The following is a 14,279-nucleotide window of genomic DNA, read 5'->3' on the forward strand; positions in this document are numbered from 1 at the left end:
ATCAAACGCTTTTTACAGTCATATCGCATCACCAGCTAAATAGGTGGAATTTTAATAGGAAATTTTATCATCAGGACTTGCCAGCCTCTCTTCTACCTGACCTTATATAGGTCCATCGTCGAGACTATGAGATGGATGCTTCAGAGCTGATCATCTCAAGGCAATCCAGTTCCTGGTGTACGCTGATGGCTTATATACCATTACCAGAAAGCTTTCCTGTGTAGAAGAAAAAGTAGTATGAGGCGTTTTGGCATTCGCCTCTCCTACTTGAGATGTGTCCGCCACAATGGTAGGGAATGTTGGATTTTGACATACGACGACGCACGTTCGTTAGCGCTTTACAGAACTTCTGCAGCAGTAGGTAAGTTAATAAGTAAACCACATTTTATCGTTCAGAAAAGATAATAAAGAAAGACACCAACACTTTTTCAAATCAGCAGGTATTACTATTAATCCCATCGTTTATTTGCTTAACCGCAAAGGCGAAATACTAGTATAGTATAAAAAAAAACACTTTTATAACTTAATATTCACTGATACTTTTACACTTGCTTCAAAAACTATTTCCTGGTTTTAGTCTGCGTTAACTTAAAGTTAAGTATCGAGATAATGTTTTTTTGTTTGTTTTCGTTTGCTTCCCTTTTCTTTACCGAGTGTTTTCCTACGATAATCTTCTTTCACTGTCCTGCTCAAATATGTTTGCGCAAAAAAAAAGAAGAAAAGAAAATTAAATAGAGCCCTATTTTGTGTATGCCTTGTTTGTTTGTTTCATCTTATCCAGTGCGCCGCGCGGGACCGTTTTCCCATGGTGTGAGTGTTTACTGCCTGTTGTTTGTTTTTGTTGGTATGTTTTGTATTTTTTACACTATGGTTACACTTACGGAAAGTAGAAAAGAAAGGAAAAGATGCCTGCTGTTTCTATGTTATCTAGAGCTCTCTCTCTCTCACTCTCTCTCTCTCTTTCTTTATCCATCCCCCTCTCTGTTATCTGTTTCAATTTATCTGCGACCGCTGTACCGATGCATCGACACATTCCCGATGCAAAAACCGTGGAATAATACCGTTGCGCACCGTGCGACAGAGCTCCTTTCTTCGGCGTTTCGACGATCATCATACAAATGCAATGAATCGCGCATACAACACGCACCCAAACACCATCTCACACATATACACGCGCACGTACGTTAGTAGTACAGTTCCTACCAGGCGAATCACAAAGCATTGTTTGTGTACTTTTTCTTTGTTCAGCGTGTGTTGTAGGTGTATGTGCATGTGTGTGTGTGAGGGTTTGTGAGTGCCTTGAGTGCAAATCCAGCATCTGTATAATTAACTTTTTCCTAGAAAAAGTCCGGAGCTGCTTCCTTAATAGCAGGCCCGGAACTCGAGCGCCCTCTAGAACGAATCGTAGGGTCATCGTATTTGTTCGCTCGCTGATAATATTACTTGACATTTAGTTTTTAGTATAGTTTATCTTACTGTTATCCTGTTTCCATTCCTCTCTTTCTCTCTCTCTCTCTCTTTCTGTCTCTTTCTCCTTCGTCCCTGTTTGTTTATCGTGCTATGCTCTGGAACTATTAGCAAATGTAATTTCAATAGCTCTACCTGTTGTGTTGTGTTTCCTGTTGTCCGTATGCAATTTTGTACCGTTGCATAAACCGGAAACGATAGGCTTTTTTTACTTGTTTTTGTATTTTTTGTGTTTGTTAATTTGATTGCTTGTTCAAAAGACGAGAAAATGAGGATCATGGGGCGTGTTGGATGCTTTGTTGTGTTTTGTTTCTGTACACTGTTTCCGCAGTTTATACTAACGATCGGGGGCTCAGATCTAAAGATTCTATGTATTGGTGAAACTACACGATTACCTGCAACTTGCTTCAAAAACTTCACAATTATCAATGAAGCAGCAGCAATGATAGCGCGACACTAAAGGATGTTTAGTGTTGCAGAAGGTTCAGAAAGGATATAATATTACTAATATTGTTTTCTGCTTTCAACCGAAACGTTCTCCTCCGTGTATTGGTGAAAATGATTAAGAAGCTGTTTTTTTTTACAAACACACAAACAAAGGAATAAGCACTAGCTGGATGACCTCATTTTCTGTTTCGCTACGGGAGCAAGAGCAAAGGATTGAGTATACGGTTACGTATTGAAACAATAAGCCTAGTAAGCCAGATACATGGCCAGATATTATGACCGGTTCGGTCGTTAAGCCAGAAACGGAAGGAGGAAGATGAGAACCATCTTCTTACATGTTACTATTGTTTATCTTTGCTTGCTATAAATTGTCATAGTATTCTGCCCAAGTAGAATTTGGACTGGGAGCTCTGTTAAATTGAATAAACAACCAAACCAGGGGGTATGCGCCTTGCCCTAGGTGTTCCAGCGTTCCTGGTGATTCTCAACGTCATTCTTCATTTACACACACGCACACTCACACACACACACTCTTCAAATCACACCTTTTACAAACTCCACTCGGGTCCAGGTTGGGTTTTGTTTGCCTCTGTAAGATTTGATGCTTTGGGTAGCGCGCCACGCCACTGCCGCCAGTCATCTGTGGGTTGGGTCGATCTCGAATCCTGCGCGGCATTTGTCACTTCGAAGCAGAGGAGAATCCATTTCTTGCTCACACCAACTAGCAACGGCGGCTCTACCCCCTCCTTCCCACACTCCTGCTCCTAGTTTCCGGCTCATATCTTTTAGTAGCCCGAGCCAAAGCCTCGGCTGCTAATACCGTTGGCGTTACCGACAGAACGCTGGCCGTTGCCGACATTGTTGCTACGGTCGGAGCGCTGGCCGTAGCTGCCACTATTGCCGCGATTTCCACCGTTGCCGCCGCTGCCACCGCCACCACCGACATTACCACCACCAAGGCTTCGCTGGCCCGTACCACCACCACCACCCCTATTGGAGGATACACCACCTTGCCCACCTGTTGGTCGGGACTGGCCGGAACCAGTTCCGCCCGAACGAGGACCGTTGGCGTTCGCGTTGCCAATGCCACCACCGCCGCCGCCGCTGCCCATCCGGCCACTGCCTTCACCAGGACCGCGCACACGCGTTTTCTTCTCTTCCACGTTCAGCTTGTGTCCGTCCGGGGAATTTTCCGGGAAGTAGAGCGGCTGCAAAAAAAAGGTGAATGCAATTCTTGTTATTTTTATATACATACAATAAAAAAAAAACAATACAGGATATTCCCCTAAGTAGGGCATGCATACAAATACCATACAAAAAATTAATACGGGTAATCCCCAATATCACGACGCTGATCGAATTGCTGACATCATGTTGGGGCATTCATCTTCTTCCTGGCACAACGACCTGCTAGGCCATGCCAACCATTTTTGGCTTTCTAGACTTTTGGATAGCTCGTACTATTCCGGAATGGTCCGGAAAGGATGTCTATACTGGATCCAACACTTATGTGTTAATGTTTCTTCTTCGAACAATTGAAATATTCGCGAAATTTAAACAAATTTCATCCGATTTCCTTTGTGCCGATAGTTCGGCAGGTTTCAATATGAACCTACGTTTTTTTTACTGATCAAAGGTTTAAAAAAATTATTAACAGCTCATGAGGGGTTCTTCTTCTTCTTCTTCTTCCTTGGCACTACAACCTCGAGAGGTCTCGGCCTGCCATTTCTGGCTCTCTGTGACTTAATTTTACCCGTAGCAAAGCGTACGGGGAGGCGGTCTGGATGGGATTTGAGCCCCGGTCCTGCCGTGTGAAGACCGTGTGCTGTTATCGCCTCGGTCACCGGACCGCCCCAACAATCTGTCAAAAATAGAAGCAAAACCAATGTTTGCAGTGTTTTAAGAAAAAGTCTTTGAAAACAACTCATAAGGTCGAGTACTACAATATTACCGCTTGCAACCAAATATAATATATGGCTATAGGTAAGAGGGTGTACTCATTGTTTGATGGACAGCTGCCCAACTGGTACAATAACGCTGCTACAAATTTGCGTGTGTCGGGGAATACCTGTTTCCTGTAAGTACATAGTGTGTTGTTCGTGTTTAAAATTACCATGTTGGACAGACAGTTCTGAACGGATGCCGGATCTTCGTACGTGATGAAACCATAGTGTGGCGGTGTACGCACGCCCGGCATTTTTTGGACCGACTTGGACATGATGCGCAGATCTACCACGGTCCCGAATTTGCTGAACAGCGTTTTTAATTCCTCCTCTGTTGCGTGGTGCGGGATATTACCCAGGAACAGCTGATGGTTGTCGCCAAACTGTGAGGACGAACCCTGGCGCCGCTCTAGAAAGTAGAGAACGGAGAAAGTTTTTTGTTATGTATTTCAACGCCTTAGAGTAAGTAGTGTTAAAAAAAAAACAAATAAACAAACCATCACTATCATTGTAGTTTTGTCGCGCATACGATGACTGTCGACTGTCCTGCTGTCGTAGACCACCTCCCATCGGGTTACTGCTGGTGCCGTTACTGCGCATCGATCGCTGTTGTTGAGATCGCGGCTGAGACATACCACCGTTGCCCAGCGAGCCTCGATCATCCTGCCGATCGGAACCGTACTTGCTCACGCTACCGTTCGTCGTAGCGCTCTGATTAACGCCAGCAGTGACGGTGGTACCTGGCGACAGAATGTCTCGCTGCTGCTGTTGTTGCTGTCTGCTACTGTTGCTGCCTGCAGCACTGGAGCTGTAGCTCTGGTGTGGGTGTGGCTGTTGTTGTTGTTGCTGGTGCTGCTGGTGCGATTGTTGTTGCTGCGTTCCCGACTGTTGCACCGACTGCTGCGACGTGCTGTGCGAACTGAGCGATGCCTGCATGGCGGAGGCGAAGCTCAACGGTGTACCGGAGCTTACACCGGATTTGACGAGATTAGCGTATGTTTTCGGTTCCAGTGATACCGGCTGCTGCTGCTGCTGCTGCTGTTTACCGAAACCGACATTGCCGGATCCTAGCTGCTGTTGCTGCTGCTTCTGATGCAACTGCTGTGAATGCGCATGCTGTTGATGCGATTTGTGCTGCTGAGGTTTTTTGTCCAGCTCGCTGGAAGAGAGCACGTCCGCATGGGAAGCGGAACCGACACCGCCCGCTGCCGTACCAGTGGGATCGGTTAAGGTCAGCGAAACCGCATCGGTATCGTTCAGCGTGGATAGCTGATGACGGTTCTGCTGCTGCTGATGCTGCTGCTGTTTTGGCTGCAGCGGTAGCTGCTGCTGCGACTGCGTTAGGCCGAGTTGATTGGTGGTTGTTGCTGGTTGCGTTTGATTTAGTTGAGATTGATGTGCTTGCTGTTGCTGACCGGGAAGCAGATGGGAAGGTACACCCATCGGTGTTTGGTCGATCTTGGACTTCAGCCCTTGCGGATCGGTGGACGATGAGAGTAATACTGCCGCGACGGCCGCCGCCGTAGCGCCCTCCGACGAGCCCACAATCTTCTGCAAGCTCTCGTGCAATCCGTTCAGCTGTTGCGACTGAGGAGGTTGCTGCTGAGACGGCTGATGCGCCGACTGCTGCTGCTGCTGCTGCTGGGACGTCGGTTGACTTGGAGCGCCCGACGGTGGTGCACCGTACGTATTTACCCCCGGCAGCAAACCAGTTCCAGAGGAGCTGATCACGTTCGACGGATAGTACAGGGCTTGAGGAGCGGTCTGCGACCCGAGCACCGGTTGCTGGCCGGGCTGCGTCGGATGACCGTGAACACCTACACCAACCAGTCCGGTCGTTGCATTAGCGACGGCACCGGGACCACTGCCCAGTTGCGTCTCGCCGACGACCAAAGCAGCCGGATCAGAACCGTCCGCACCGAGCGAATGCAGCCCATCTTCGTCCGTGCCACCGTTTGCACGATCGCACGTTTCGTCCAGCTCATCGTCCGTGTACACGTCCTGGTAGCGAAAGATGTCATTGTGCACGTAGTACTTCTTCGGCGACTGTGAAGCGAGCACAAACGTCTGTGTGAACCGACGCATTGGTTGGCCATCGTTAGACAGCTCGCCGGTTACCTGTACCACCACGCCATTGCCAAGCGTTGCTTGTGAATCGACCTGACTTATCTTGGCATGGCAGTCACGGAAATTAAGCTGCTGGATTTTGTTCTGTATCTGCTTCTGGCCAACAACGAGCGTCGCGTCCTGGCTCTTAGCGTCCAACCCACCGTGTACAAAGCTTGACGAACTGTTGTAAAAGCGGTGCAGGAAGTCGGGCGCTTTATTCAGCAGCGTGTAGTATTGGCGGACAAATTCTCGGCCGACATTTTGCGGCGAGGGCTGCGCATCCATCACCATGGCGGCAGAGGAGGGGGGGTAGCAGTGTCGTATGAATGGACTGTGTGCAGTAAGAAGAGATACGAAAATCAGAAAAACAGTGAGATTCGGGCGAGGATGAAAACGAAAGCATTTGAAAAGCCGACCACCCATGCGTCTAATCTGTCAACATTTATACGCGTTTGTTTGCTAAATGAAAAAACCCGTTGAAACCGAGCAGCCGGATAGAAACACAGTCAAATGCCCGTAGAGAACGTGAGCGAATTCTCGATTCAGATGCTTGAGTTGCATATCCGGCAAAATTTTTACGAACGAATTTGCTACGCGTTGCCATGAGAGTTTGCGGTCGGAAATGTACATAGAGAGATAGAAAGCAGTATGATGAAACCGGGAACCTTGTTGCCGCATTGTCTTTAATTTTTTTTTAGTTTTGCTTGTAGTTTTCGGGTCGGATACCAGGTCTTTAAGGCTCGTATCAGTGTTCTGTCGAATGCGGGTTTGCTTCAACCTATTTTGGATGACCCGTAGATGCAAGCATATTTAACGTCCAAAAAAAAGTCTTGTGTGTTGTTTGGTTGTCTCTATCTGCTATGGCTAACAACTTTCTTTTGCATAAGAGATATTTTAGGCCCTGAGAAGAACCGATGGAATGAAAATGTTTTTTTTTCTTCGATATTCTGCTTTGTTATCACAGTCCTGCTGAGTGAAATACCGACGACGCTACCACGCTGGTCCGGTGGCATCTCTATAGGCCTCGGGTTTTTACTGTTCTTCTTTTTTAGCACTACAACCTCGAGAGGTCTTGGCCTGCCATCTCTGGGTTTCTGGACTAGATTTTCACCATAGCAGGATCGGTCGGCGAAATTCGAGGGTCTGTCGGCATGGGATTCGATAGGCCAACATTCCGTATCCGGCCCCCCAGGCAGTCTCAAGTGAAAATGGATTACTATAAAAGAAAATAATTTAGATAGTTCTAGATTTCCTGAATTATCCAGTATGGCTACAAGCACATGCTTGAAGTATGCATACTTTCGTATCCAAAGAGTTGTGGCCAATATCCTGGCCACCCACCACCTTCCGCCGAAGCGTCAACTAATTGCAGCGCACTAGCATGTAAATAGATAAACCGCTGTGATAAATCGCACGTGCGACTTATCTGTCAAAATCGATAATATCGAGTTTTTCCATGTTGCTGGGTTGCAACACAAACGCCGCAGAATAAAATTTTGACAGATGAGTCAAACAGACTGCGTTTCATAGCGGTGGGAAACAAAAATCCTGTCCAGCTAACCGTACCGGAAGTGGAGCACTTTGTTGGATATTGGGACATCTTCTTTCAGCCAGCCAACATATTCATGCGAGCGCCTACATACATATGAATAAGAGTGTAAGATATGTATCTATATGTATGTGTGCACGTTTCTAGATTTGAAAGAAGCGCATGATTGTATACCAAGAAACACATACATATCAACGAAGATATAAAGGTGTTTGTAAGGTTTGTTCTTCTCTGGCGGCGAAATTTCACTACGAGCAAGCCACATTTACGCACTTCTTTCCATGTATTTGTAACAGTGTAATATTGCAATTTCTGTCTCCTTCTCTCACACACAGAGAGACAGGTACAATCTTACTCTTGTTTGATGCGTTAAAGCACCTACTGAAACAAGTAAAGTTCTCCTTTATGTTTGAATTAAGAACCTTTGTGGCGTAAGGCACGGGAGCGCTTTACATGCACCTTGCGTTACCTGTGTTCGCTTCCCACAACCACTGCGCCAACCGCAAAGCAAAACCTAACCTAAAACACCATGTGCAAAAACAGCGCAAAGAAGCTGGCCTTTGTCGTGCGGATCTAAGAAAGAACGAGGAGGAACCGTAGATGGTATATTCTTTGTATAACATAACCGCGTCTGTAAAAGCCACGCATAGAAAAAAAAAGCTGATGCGTCTGTACCGTTGTGCATCTGTCGGCTTTAGGCAACGCTCTAAAGCTCGGAAAATCGGAACATGAATGAAAATTTGCCGATTGCTTACGAATGCAGAAGGAAAGTTAAACATTTTACATGAGGGAAGCGAGATTAATTTGACAGGATAAAAATAGTAGAAGATGGCACACCGAAACGTTTAACGACGCGTACACTATCAGGATCAAGAATGGCACGAGTTATAAGGATAAAATGAACATTTAACTAACCTGATAGAAAATATGCTTTCAAGCGGAAATCCAGCGACGCTCGGCGATGGTGACCCAGTGGTTTGTAACGGTAGTCGAAAGGCTGAACAGAAGTAACGTAAAATATAACCACGGACGTTCAGTAGCAGCAGCAGCAGCTGGCTTTGCTTTCCGGTGTGCGAAGGCTAGTCTCGTTATTCCGTATTTCCGTTTATATGTGTGCGGTGGTGCGCGTTGAAGCCGGAAGTTGAGTGCCCTTCGGAGTATACCCCGTTCCTGGTAACACCTTTGTTGTTTTGCACTTTAATTTTAAAATACAGGATTTTACTTTCGCCTGAAACGTCTTAGGTTTAGCACGAATGCACGTATCGGGGTGTTGCTAGAGAACTTCCCAATTATAGAAGAAACTAAAACGAAAGTCGAATCCCTTGTCCTATCGCAGTTATGAGCAATGGAGGCAAGCAAAGCCAGCCCTTTTTTTGCACGCCTAGAGCATGAACTATACGGGGGCCCACACGAGACACAGGCCAGTGTTACTTCAAAAACGTAGGAAAACAAGGCTCACGTTCACGCCGCACTGTAATTTCTCGTACGTCACTTATCTCTTAGTTATTCAGTCAGTTAAATTAAACGTAATTTGGTCTACTCGGAAGAGTGTAGATGAGACCTGGGAGACGCGTTTTGAGATGGTCGACCCCGGTTGTTCGGTAAACACGGATAAACCGTACAGCTGACACTGATCTCGGTGTGCTATAACACATAGTTCAATACTAAATACCTGTTAAAATCGCGGCGTTTCAAGAAATGCACGAACATTTTGAAAATGAAGATTTTTTAAACTGAACTTGTTATCGACTCTTCTGGCGAATACCATTCGTCAGCTACTTACGTATTACTTATCGGGCGAAACAACCGCTTCATGGTCTTGGTTTGCTCCAACGATCCTCGATATCGCTCTCAGTTTACCGCCGTAGCGATGAAAACAAAAAAAAAAACGCCGGGACTCCTCCCATGGCTCTTGGTCTTCTATCACTGACTTCCTTAACTTAATTTACCCAGTAGCTGGATAGTTAGTCCTCTGAACGGGAAGACGGTCCAGACGGGATTTGATAGCGTATCTGCCACCGCTCCACCGCTACCACCGCTCATAAGAAAGTCTAGAAAGCTATTATATGCTCGGCATGACCTAGTAGGTTGTTTCACCGAGAAGAAGTAGAATTTGAAGCATAGAACTTGAAATTGATCCCCAGGGCCCGTAAAAAAATCCGCGCTTCTCGTGAATTTACAGTACCGTACTTCTCCATCCGGGGCGGTCCGGTGGCCGAGTCGACAGCGGCGCCAGCCTTCAAACGGCAGGGCCGGGGTTCAAATTCCATCTAGACCGCCTCCCCGTACGTAGGGTTGACTTGACTACTTTACTACGGGTAAAATTAAGTCACAGAAAAGCCAGAAATGGCAGACCGAGACCTCTCGAGGTTGTAGTGCCAAAGTAGGGAGGAAGGTACTTCTCCATCCAAGAATAACTTAAGCGAGGAATTTGCACTGGTATTAAATTTCAAAAATGTTGAGTTTAGAGCAATTGCAGTAGTCGGATATCGTTCTTTAGTTATAATAACTTAACCTTGTGTCATCTAGTTCCGAAAGAGAAAAATAAAAAAAAGCGCTGGTAAAATTATCATAGTAAAGCGCTGGTAAAAAAGCTAGTTTTCTTCCACAGTTTTCATTATAAATTGGTAGAATATTATTTTCACATTGTTATACGATTAGAAAAGCTTAATAAAGAAAATATATGTATAATTTACACGGCACTTCGGTAAGGGAATTTAAGAAAACACTGATTGGTTGTTGCTGTTTAGAAGAGATGTGCGAAATGGTTGAAATGCTAAATCAAACGATGGAAATCAAGTTTCAATTTTAAGGTCTAGTTGAACTCAGTTATTTTCCTGAATAGAGTCAGCCTTTCTCAGCATTCCTTTACCGACGCTCCTTCAGCTTTTAACTTTCTTAATATTTCACGATTTTTTCCCAAATGGCAATTTAGTTTAAAGAACTGTGTTTTGCTTAAACGATATGAATTATTTTAAACAGTTACATCATACAAGTTGGCATGATGAAACTTGGTAGCAGGTCCTGAAGATAATTGCGCCGGTTACACTGTCGTCTGAAGGATCGGCAATGCTATACGGCAGACACCAATAGCCCGTTCTTACCATCCACAAGCCGAAACGCACTAGTGAAGATATTTAACTTCTTTCCTTTCTGGTTTCACTAGCACAAACACAAACGCCAAGAGTAACAAAGCTATAAAGCCGAAGCTCGGTACACCGAACAAAATGTATCCAAACAAAAACGAACTACAGATGGTGACGATGGCCATGTAGGAACCGAGAAAGCGCAAACTAATCCGTGGCCCCACTTTCGTCAAAACCAGCGTTTTGGAACCGTGGGTACAGATGGGCATCCGTACAAACTCTGATATTGTAGACGGTGCCTCAAGCGTTCGGCGTGCAATCCGGCCAACTATTCCCCCACGATCCCACAGGCGTACCATATCGTCACCGAACATGACATTTAATTTCGAACTAACTTGATAAAGAAAACGTACCAAAAACTTACATTCATTGCTGGTGATTGGTTTCAGCGCATTGTTGCCAATTAGCAGCGGACCAGGAATTTCGGATTGAAACGGGCTCGGTGTCGGGGTTGTTGGTTCGCGTTTTTTGTACACCGGTACAATAAAGAAGCTCTGTTCGAGAATTTGCACCGCAAACTCTAGACGGTGTTGCTCCTCTATCCGCTCCGCCGCCACCCTGTCGTACTCAATGCGTCGGATCAAGTTTAACGGCATCCATCGCGTCCACGATGAGCGTGCAAACTCCGTTTCGGCAGTCATTGCGGCCAACGCAGAACGATTGTCCAGGATACGGCTACAAATGTTGGCCGTCACCGTTTCGAGTGTCAGCTGCATCTCGTCCGAGAACATTGACACCAGCAGTCCTTCGTGTCGGATAAGCCCGGGCCGCGGATCATCAAATGGGAACGTAATCAGTTCGTACTTTTTGCGGTTAACCGGCAGTAAGGTAACGACGGTGTCTGAGGCCATCTTGATACTACACTGATGTTCGTTCTGAGCGCGCAGCAGCTGCAGTAGATTCCCCTGGCCAAACACTTTCAGCGTGCGAAACAAGAGCATAGTGTAGCGCTGTATAGGTTCCTCGCTGGCCGCTATCCGTGACATGAGCCAGACGAACATTTCACTGTACGCGTTTAGGTTGCTCGCGATGAATCCATTGTACTGCGGGTCGATGGGTTCCTCGTACTGGCGATTGCGTGGTTTGCCGTCGATGTAGCGCCATGGTTGAATGTAGCTAAGCCACAACTCCAGCACGTCCATAAAAGACTGGTCCAGTGGCCACAGCATGAACAGGTAGCGCAAAAACACGGTAATGCGCGGTACAAGCAAACTCTCCATATCGCGGCGTAACATCTCGATCTGAGTGTTCGTTCCCACTTCCGTGCAGTTAGAAAATCCATGCAACTGTTTGACCAGTATTCGCACGTATCGCACTAAATCAATGTCGGGCAGGATGGCCGATTCATCAACCTCCGTCCCGAGCCAAATGTCCGTGAGGATGTAGATGACTCCCTCCGCGCGCCAATGGAAGGCTTCGGCTATAGCGTCCACGCGATGCGGTTTCACAACCGGCACGTGAAGAAACAGTCGTTGAGGAATCAAATATTTCAATGTTTTCGCAGGATCTTTAAGGCTAGGAACAATGCGAAAGAGATTAATATCGGTGCGAAATGATATGGGAATTAAAGAAAAAAAAAACCATACGTACTTCTTTTTTTTCGAATGCGCTATGGGTGGGGCTGGTCGCATTGGAGCTACTTCCTGTGCCAACAGGTACACGTCCGGATGGCTCGGTACGGAAACGATGAACAGATCTGCCGCAAGAATTAGATAGATCGTTTCGCTACGACTATTTTCTGCCGGGCTTAATGCAATGTTAGGGTACATATTGCGGAGTGGCACTAAACCGTACAATGCAAAAAACATTAGAAAATATTCGAATGAATCTAAAAACAAAAATAAAAACCCTTTATATTAGCGCTGTGGAAAAGAATTTACTGCACATACTTCCATACTTAATGATAATGCTACGACGCGTCGTCTAAACGGATCTATCCTTACGCGTTTGGAATAAAACGGTGGATATAGACCGGCAACTAACATATGTTGCATTTTAACCTATAAGTAGAAACCAAACCATCATTAACGTGTGTACAGATCAATTGCTGTCTAAACTTATTGGTGCTTACCGGCAAATATCTAATAGGCACTTCATAGCTGCTTCTGTCCATTAGTTTATAGCACAACCGGATCATCGGACCGCGCAAAGGAGAGAAAAATTCGTGCAGCAGCTCGAACTCAAACATTGCGTTTTCCCGCGTTATCTTGCGCAGATTCCATCCCGGACCATTGAGATCGAAGATGGAGTTTATCAGCAATGGGAATATGTCATGCAAATTATGAACGCTGGTAGTAAAAAAAAGGAGGAGGAGGTCATAAGTTGTAAGTTGTAAGTAAGGTGCCAACTGTAATAGACATGCAGCGATTAAATCACGCCTCAAAATGGTATTGTTGGTTGATACGACAGTTATGTGGCTATCCAGTTACGTCAGCTACAAATTCAAGACGAGCATGTCAGCAATGTCAGGCTAAGATCCTGCGAACTGTATATTATATAGCCGCAGATACATATTCTGTTTTTGGATTTGGCTCAAAACTCTTGGCCTGCCAATACTGATATCCTTGACTTGATTATACTCGTAGTAGCTGGAGTGTCATGAAGATCGATACCGCTCTGATTTGCTGCCACAACCAACATACTTTTGCGACGTTCACCGGCCAACAATCGCTGAATGTCCAGGTAGCACACGGTTACATTGGTATTACTTTTCAAGCTCAAATATTTGACGCAGTTCTTCTAATCGTTGTACTAGCGGGTGCCGTAGAACATCCATAAAATGAAAATACTGTAAATAATATTCAGGAAATGAAGGAAAGTAGAAATCTCATTAGAGGTGTTAGGTGGTGTAGAGTACAGCTGTTTACATGATGTCGGTAACGGTGCGTCTTACCACATGCGGGTTCATGTTCATGTTTACATTCAGTGATTTCGGAGAATGCATGCTCAGGCTAAGATGTAAAACCAACTGGCACACGTCATCTGCATCTGTAATATTAAACAAAACAAACGTTCAAGTACATAGTGCCGCAAGATGCGATTTCCAACGATTGCATCCACCAGAAATGCCGAAGGCGCGTGGGGTAAAACCTGCAACCAACCGCTTCTTTGTTGTAACGGATTCGGATCGGATTGTACTGACCGAGTTTCTTTTGCACTGAATGTAAGTGCACTTAAATTCAACACGTTCGTACTCACTTCACCTTTTCGCGCCTTGAAACAAAGATTTAGCGGCGACCGAAATGCTAATGCAGAAGTGTGAAAATAATGCAATTGTTTTAAGCGTGTTGCAACAGGCAATTTTTGACGTTTCTAGCTTCTTGACAAGTGCAGGGTTGGAAAACTCTGAGCCAGGGTTGTCAGACCCGGTTGATTCGTGAGCTGCATAGAAAATATCGCTTATAAGCTTCATAGTAGACTGGTTTGCGCCATTTTCAAACCGGAAAATGATACAAAAAAATTTACTTTGAAGAAATATCGCGCTACTGCGTTAACGTAAAGTAGGCGTACTTCAGTAGTCGCTGTAGATTTGACAGCTAAACTGGTCTAAAACTGGTATAGGCTAGGTGCGTTTGACTCACTCCGCGGTAGATTCGCTTCGTGTATGTTCAATCTAAT

At 45.5% G+C, this 14,279-nt stretch overlaps 2 protein-coding genes across 6 annotated transcripts; both read right to left on the reverse strand.

Moving 5' to 3' along the window:
• Nucleotides 1-443: 443 nt before the first annotated feature.
• On the reverse strand, nucleotides 444-9,110 carry LOC118510538 (ras GTPase-activating protein-binding protein 2-like). The gene is made up of 4 exons (XM_036052500.1): nucleotides 8,431-9,110; nucleotides 4,355-6,297; nucleotides 4,028-4,266; nucleotides 444-3,122 (listed from the first exon to the last, which is right to left on the reverse strand). The coding sequence occupies exons 2-4, from the start codon at nucleotides 6,255-6,257 to the stop codon at nucleotides 2,700-2,702; spliced, it is 2,565 nt and encodes an 854-aa protein (XP_035908393.1). The 5' UTR covers nucleotides 6,258-6,297; nucleotides 8,431-9,110; the 3' UTR covers nucleotides 444-2,699.
• Nucleotides 9,111-10,105: 995 nt separating this feature from the next.
• On the reverse strand, nucleotides 10,106-13,983 carry LOC118510544 (sphingomyelin phosphodiesterase 4). Of its 5 annotated transcripts, none has more exons than XM_036052530.1 (7): nucleotides 13,860-13,983; nucleotides 13,555-13,649; nucleotides 13,370-13,449; nucleotides 12,733-12,949; nucleotides 12,559-12,661; nucleotides 12,252-12,489; nucleotides 10,106-12,176 (listed from the first exon to the last, which is right to left on the reverse strand). In XM_036052530.1, the coding sequence occupies exons 2-7, from the start codon at nucleotides 13,603-13,605 to the stop codon at nucleotides 10,640-10,642; spliced, it is 2,226 nt and encodes a 741-aa protein (XP_035908423.1). In that variant the 5' UTR covers nucleotides 13,606-13,649; nucleotides 13,860-13,983; the 3' UTR covers nucleotides 10,106-10,639. The 5 variants fall into 5 exon arrangements, with proteins under 5 accessions (XP_035908423.1, XP_035908415.1, XP_035908406.1 ...); XM_036052522.1 differs by having other exon boundaries at nucleotides 13,763-13,976; XM_036052513.1 differs by having other exon boundaries at nucleotides 13,804-13,975.
• Between the last annotated feature and the right edge of the window lie 296 nt (nucleotides 13,984-14,279).

This window comes from Anopheles stephensi, chromosome X (genome assembly GCF_013141755.1).
Source record: "Anopheles stephensi strain Indian chromosome X, UCI_ANSTEP_V1.0, whole genome shotgun sequence".
Classification (NCBI taxonomy): domain Eukaryota; kingdom Metazoa; phylum Arthropoda; class Insecta; order Diptera; family Culicidae; genus Anopheles; species Anopheles stephensi.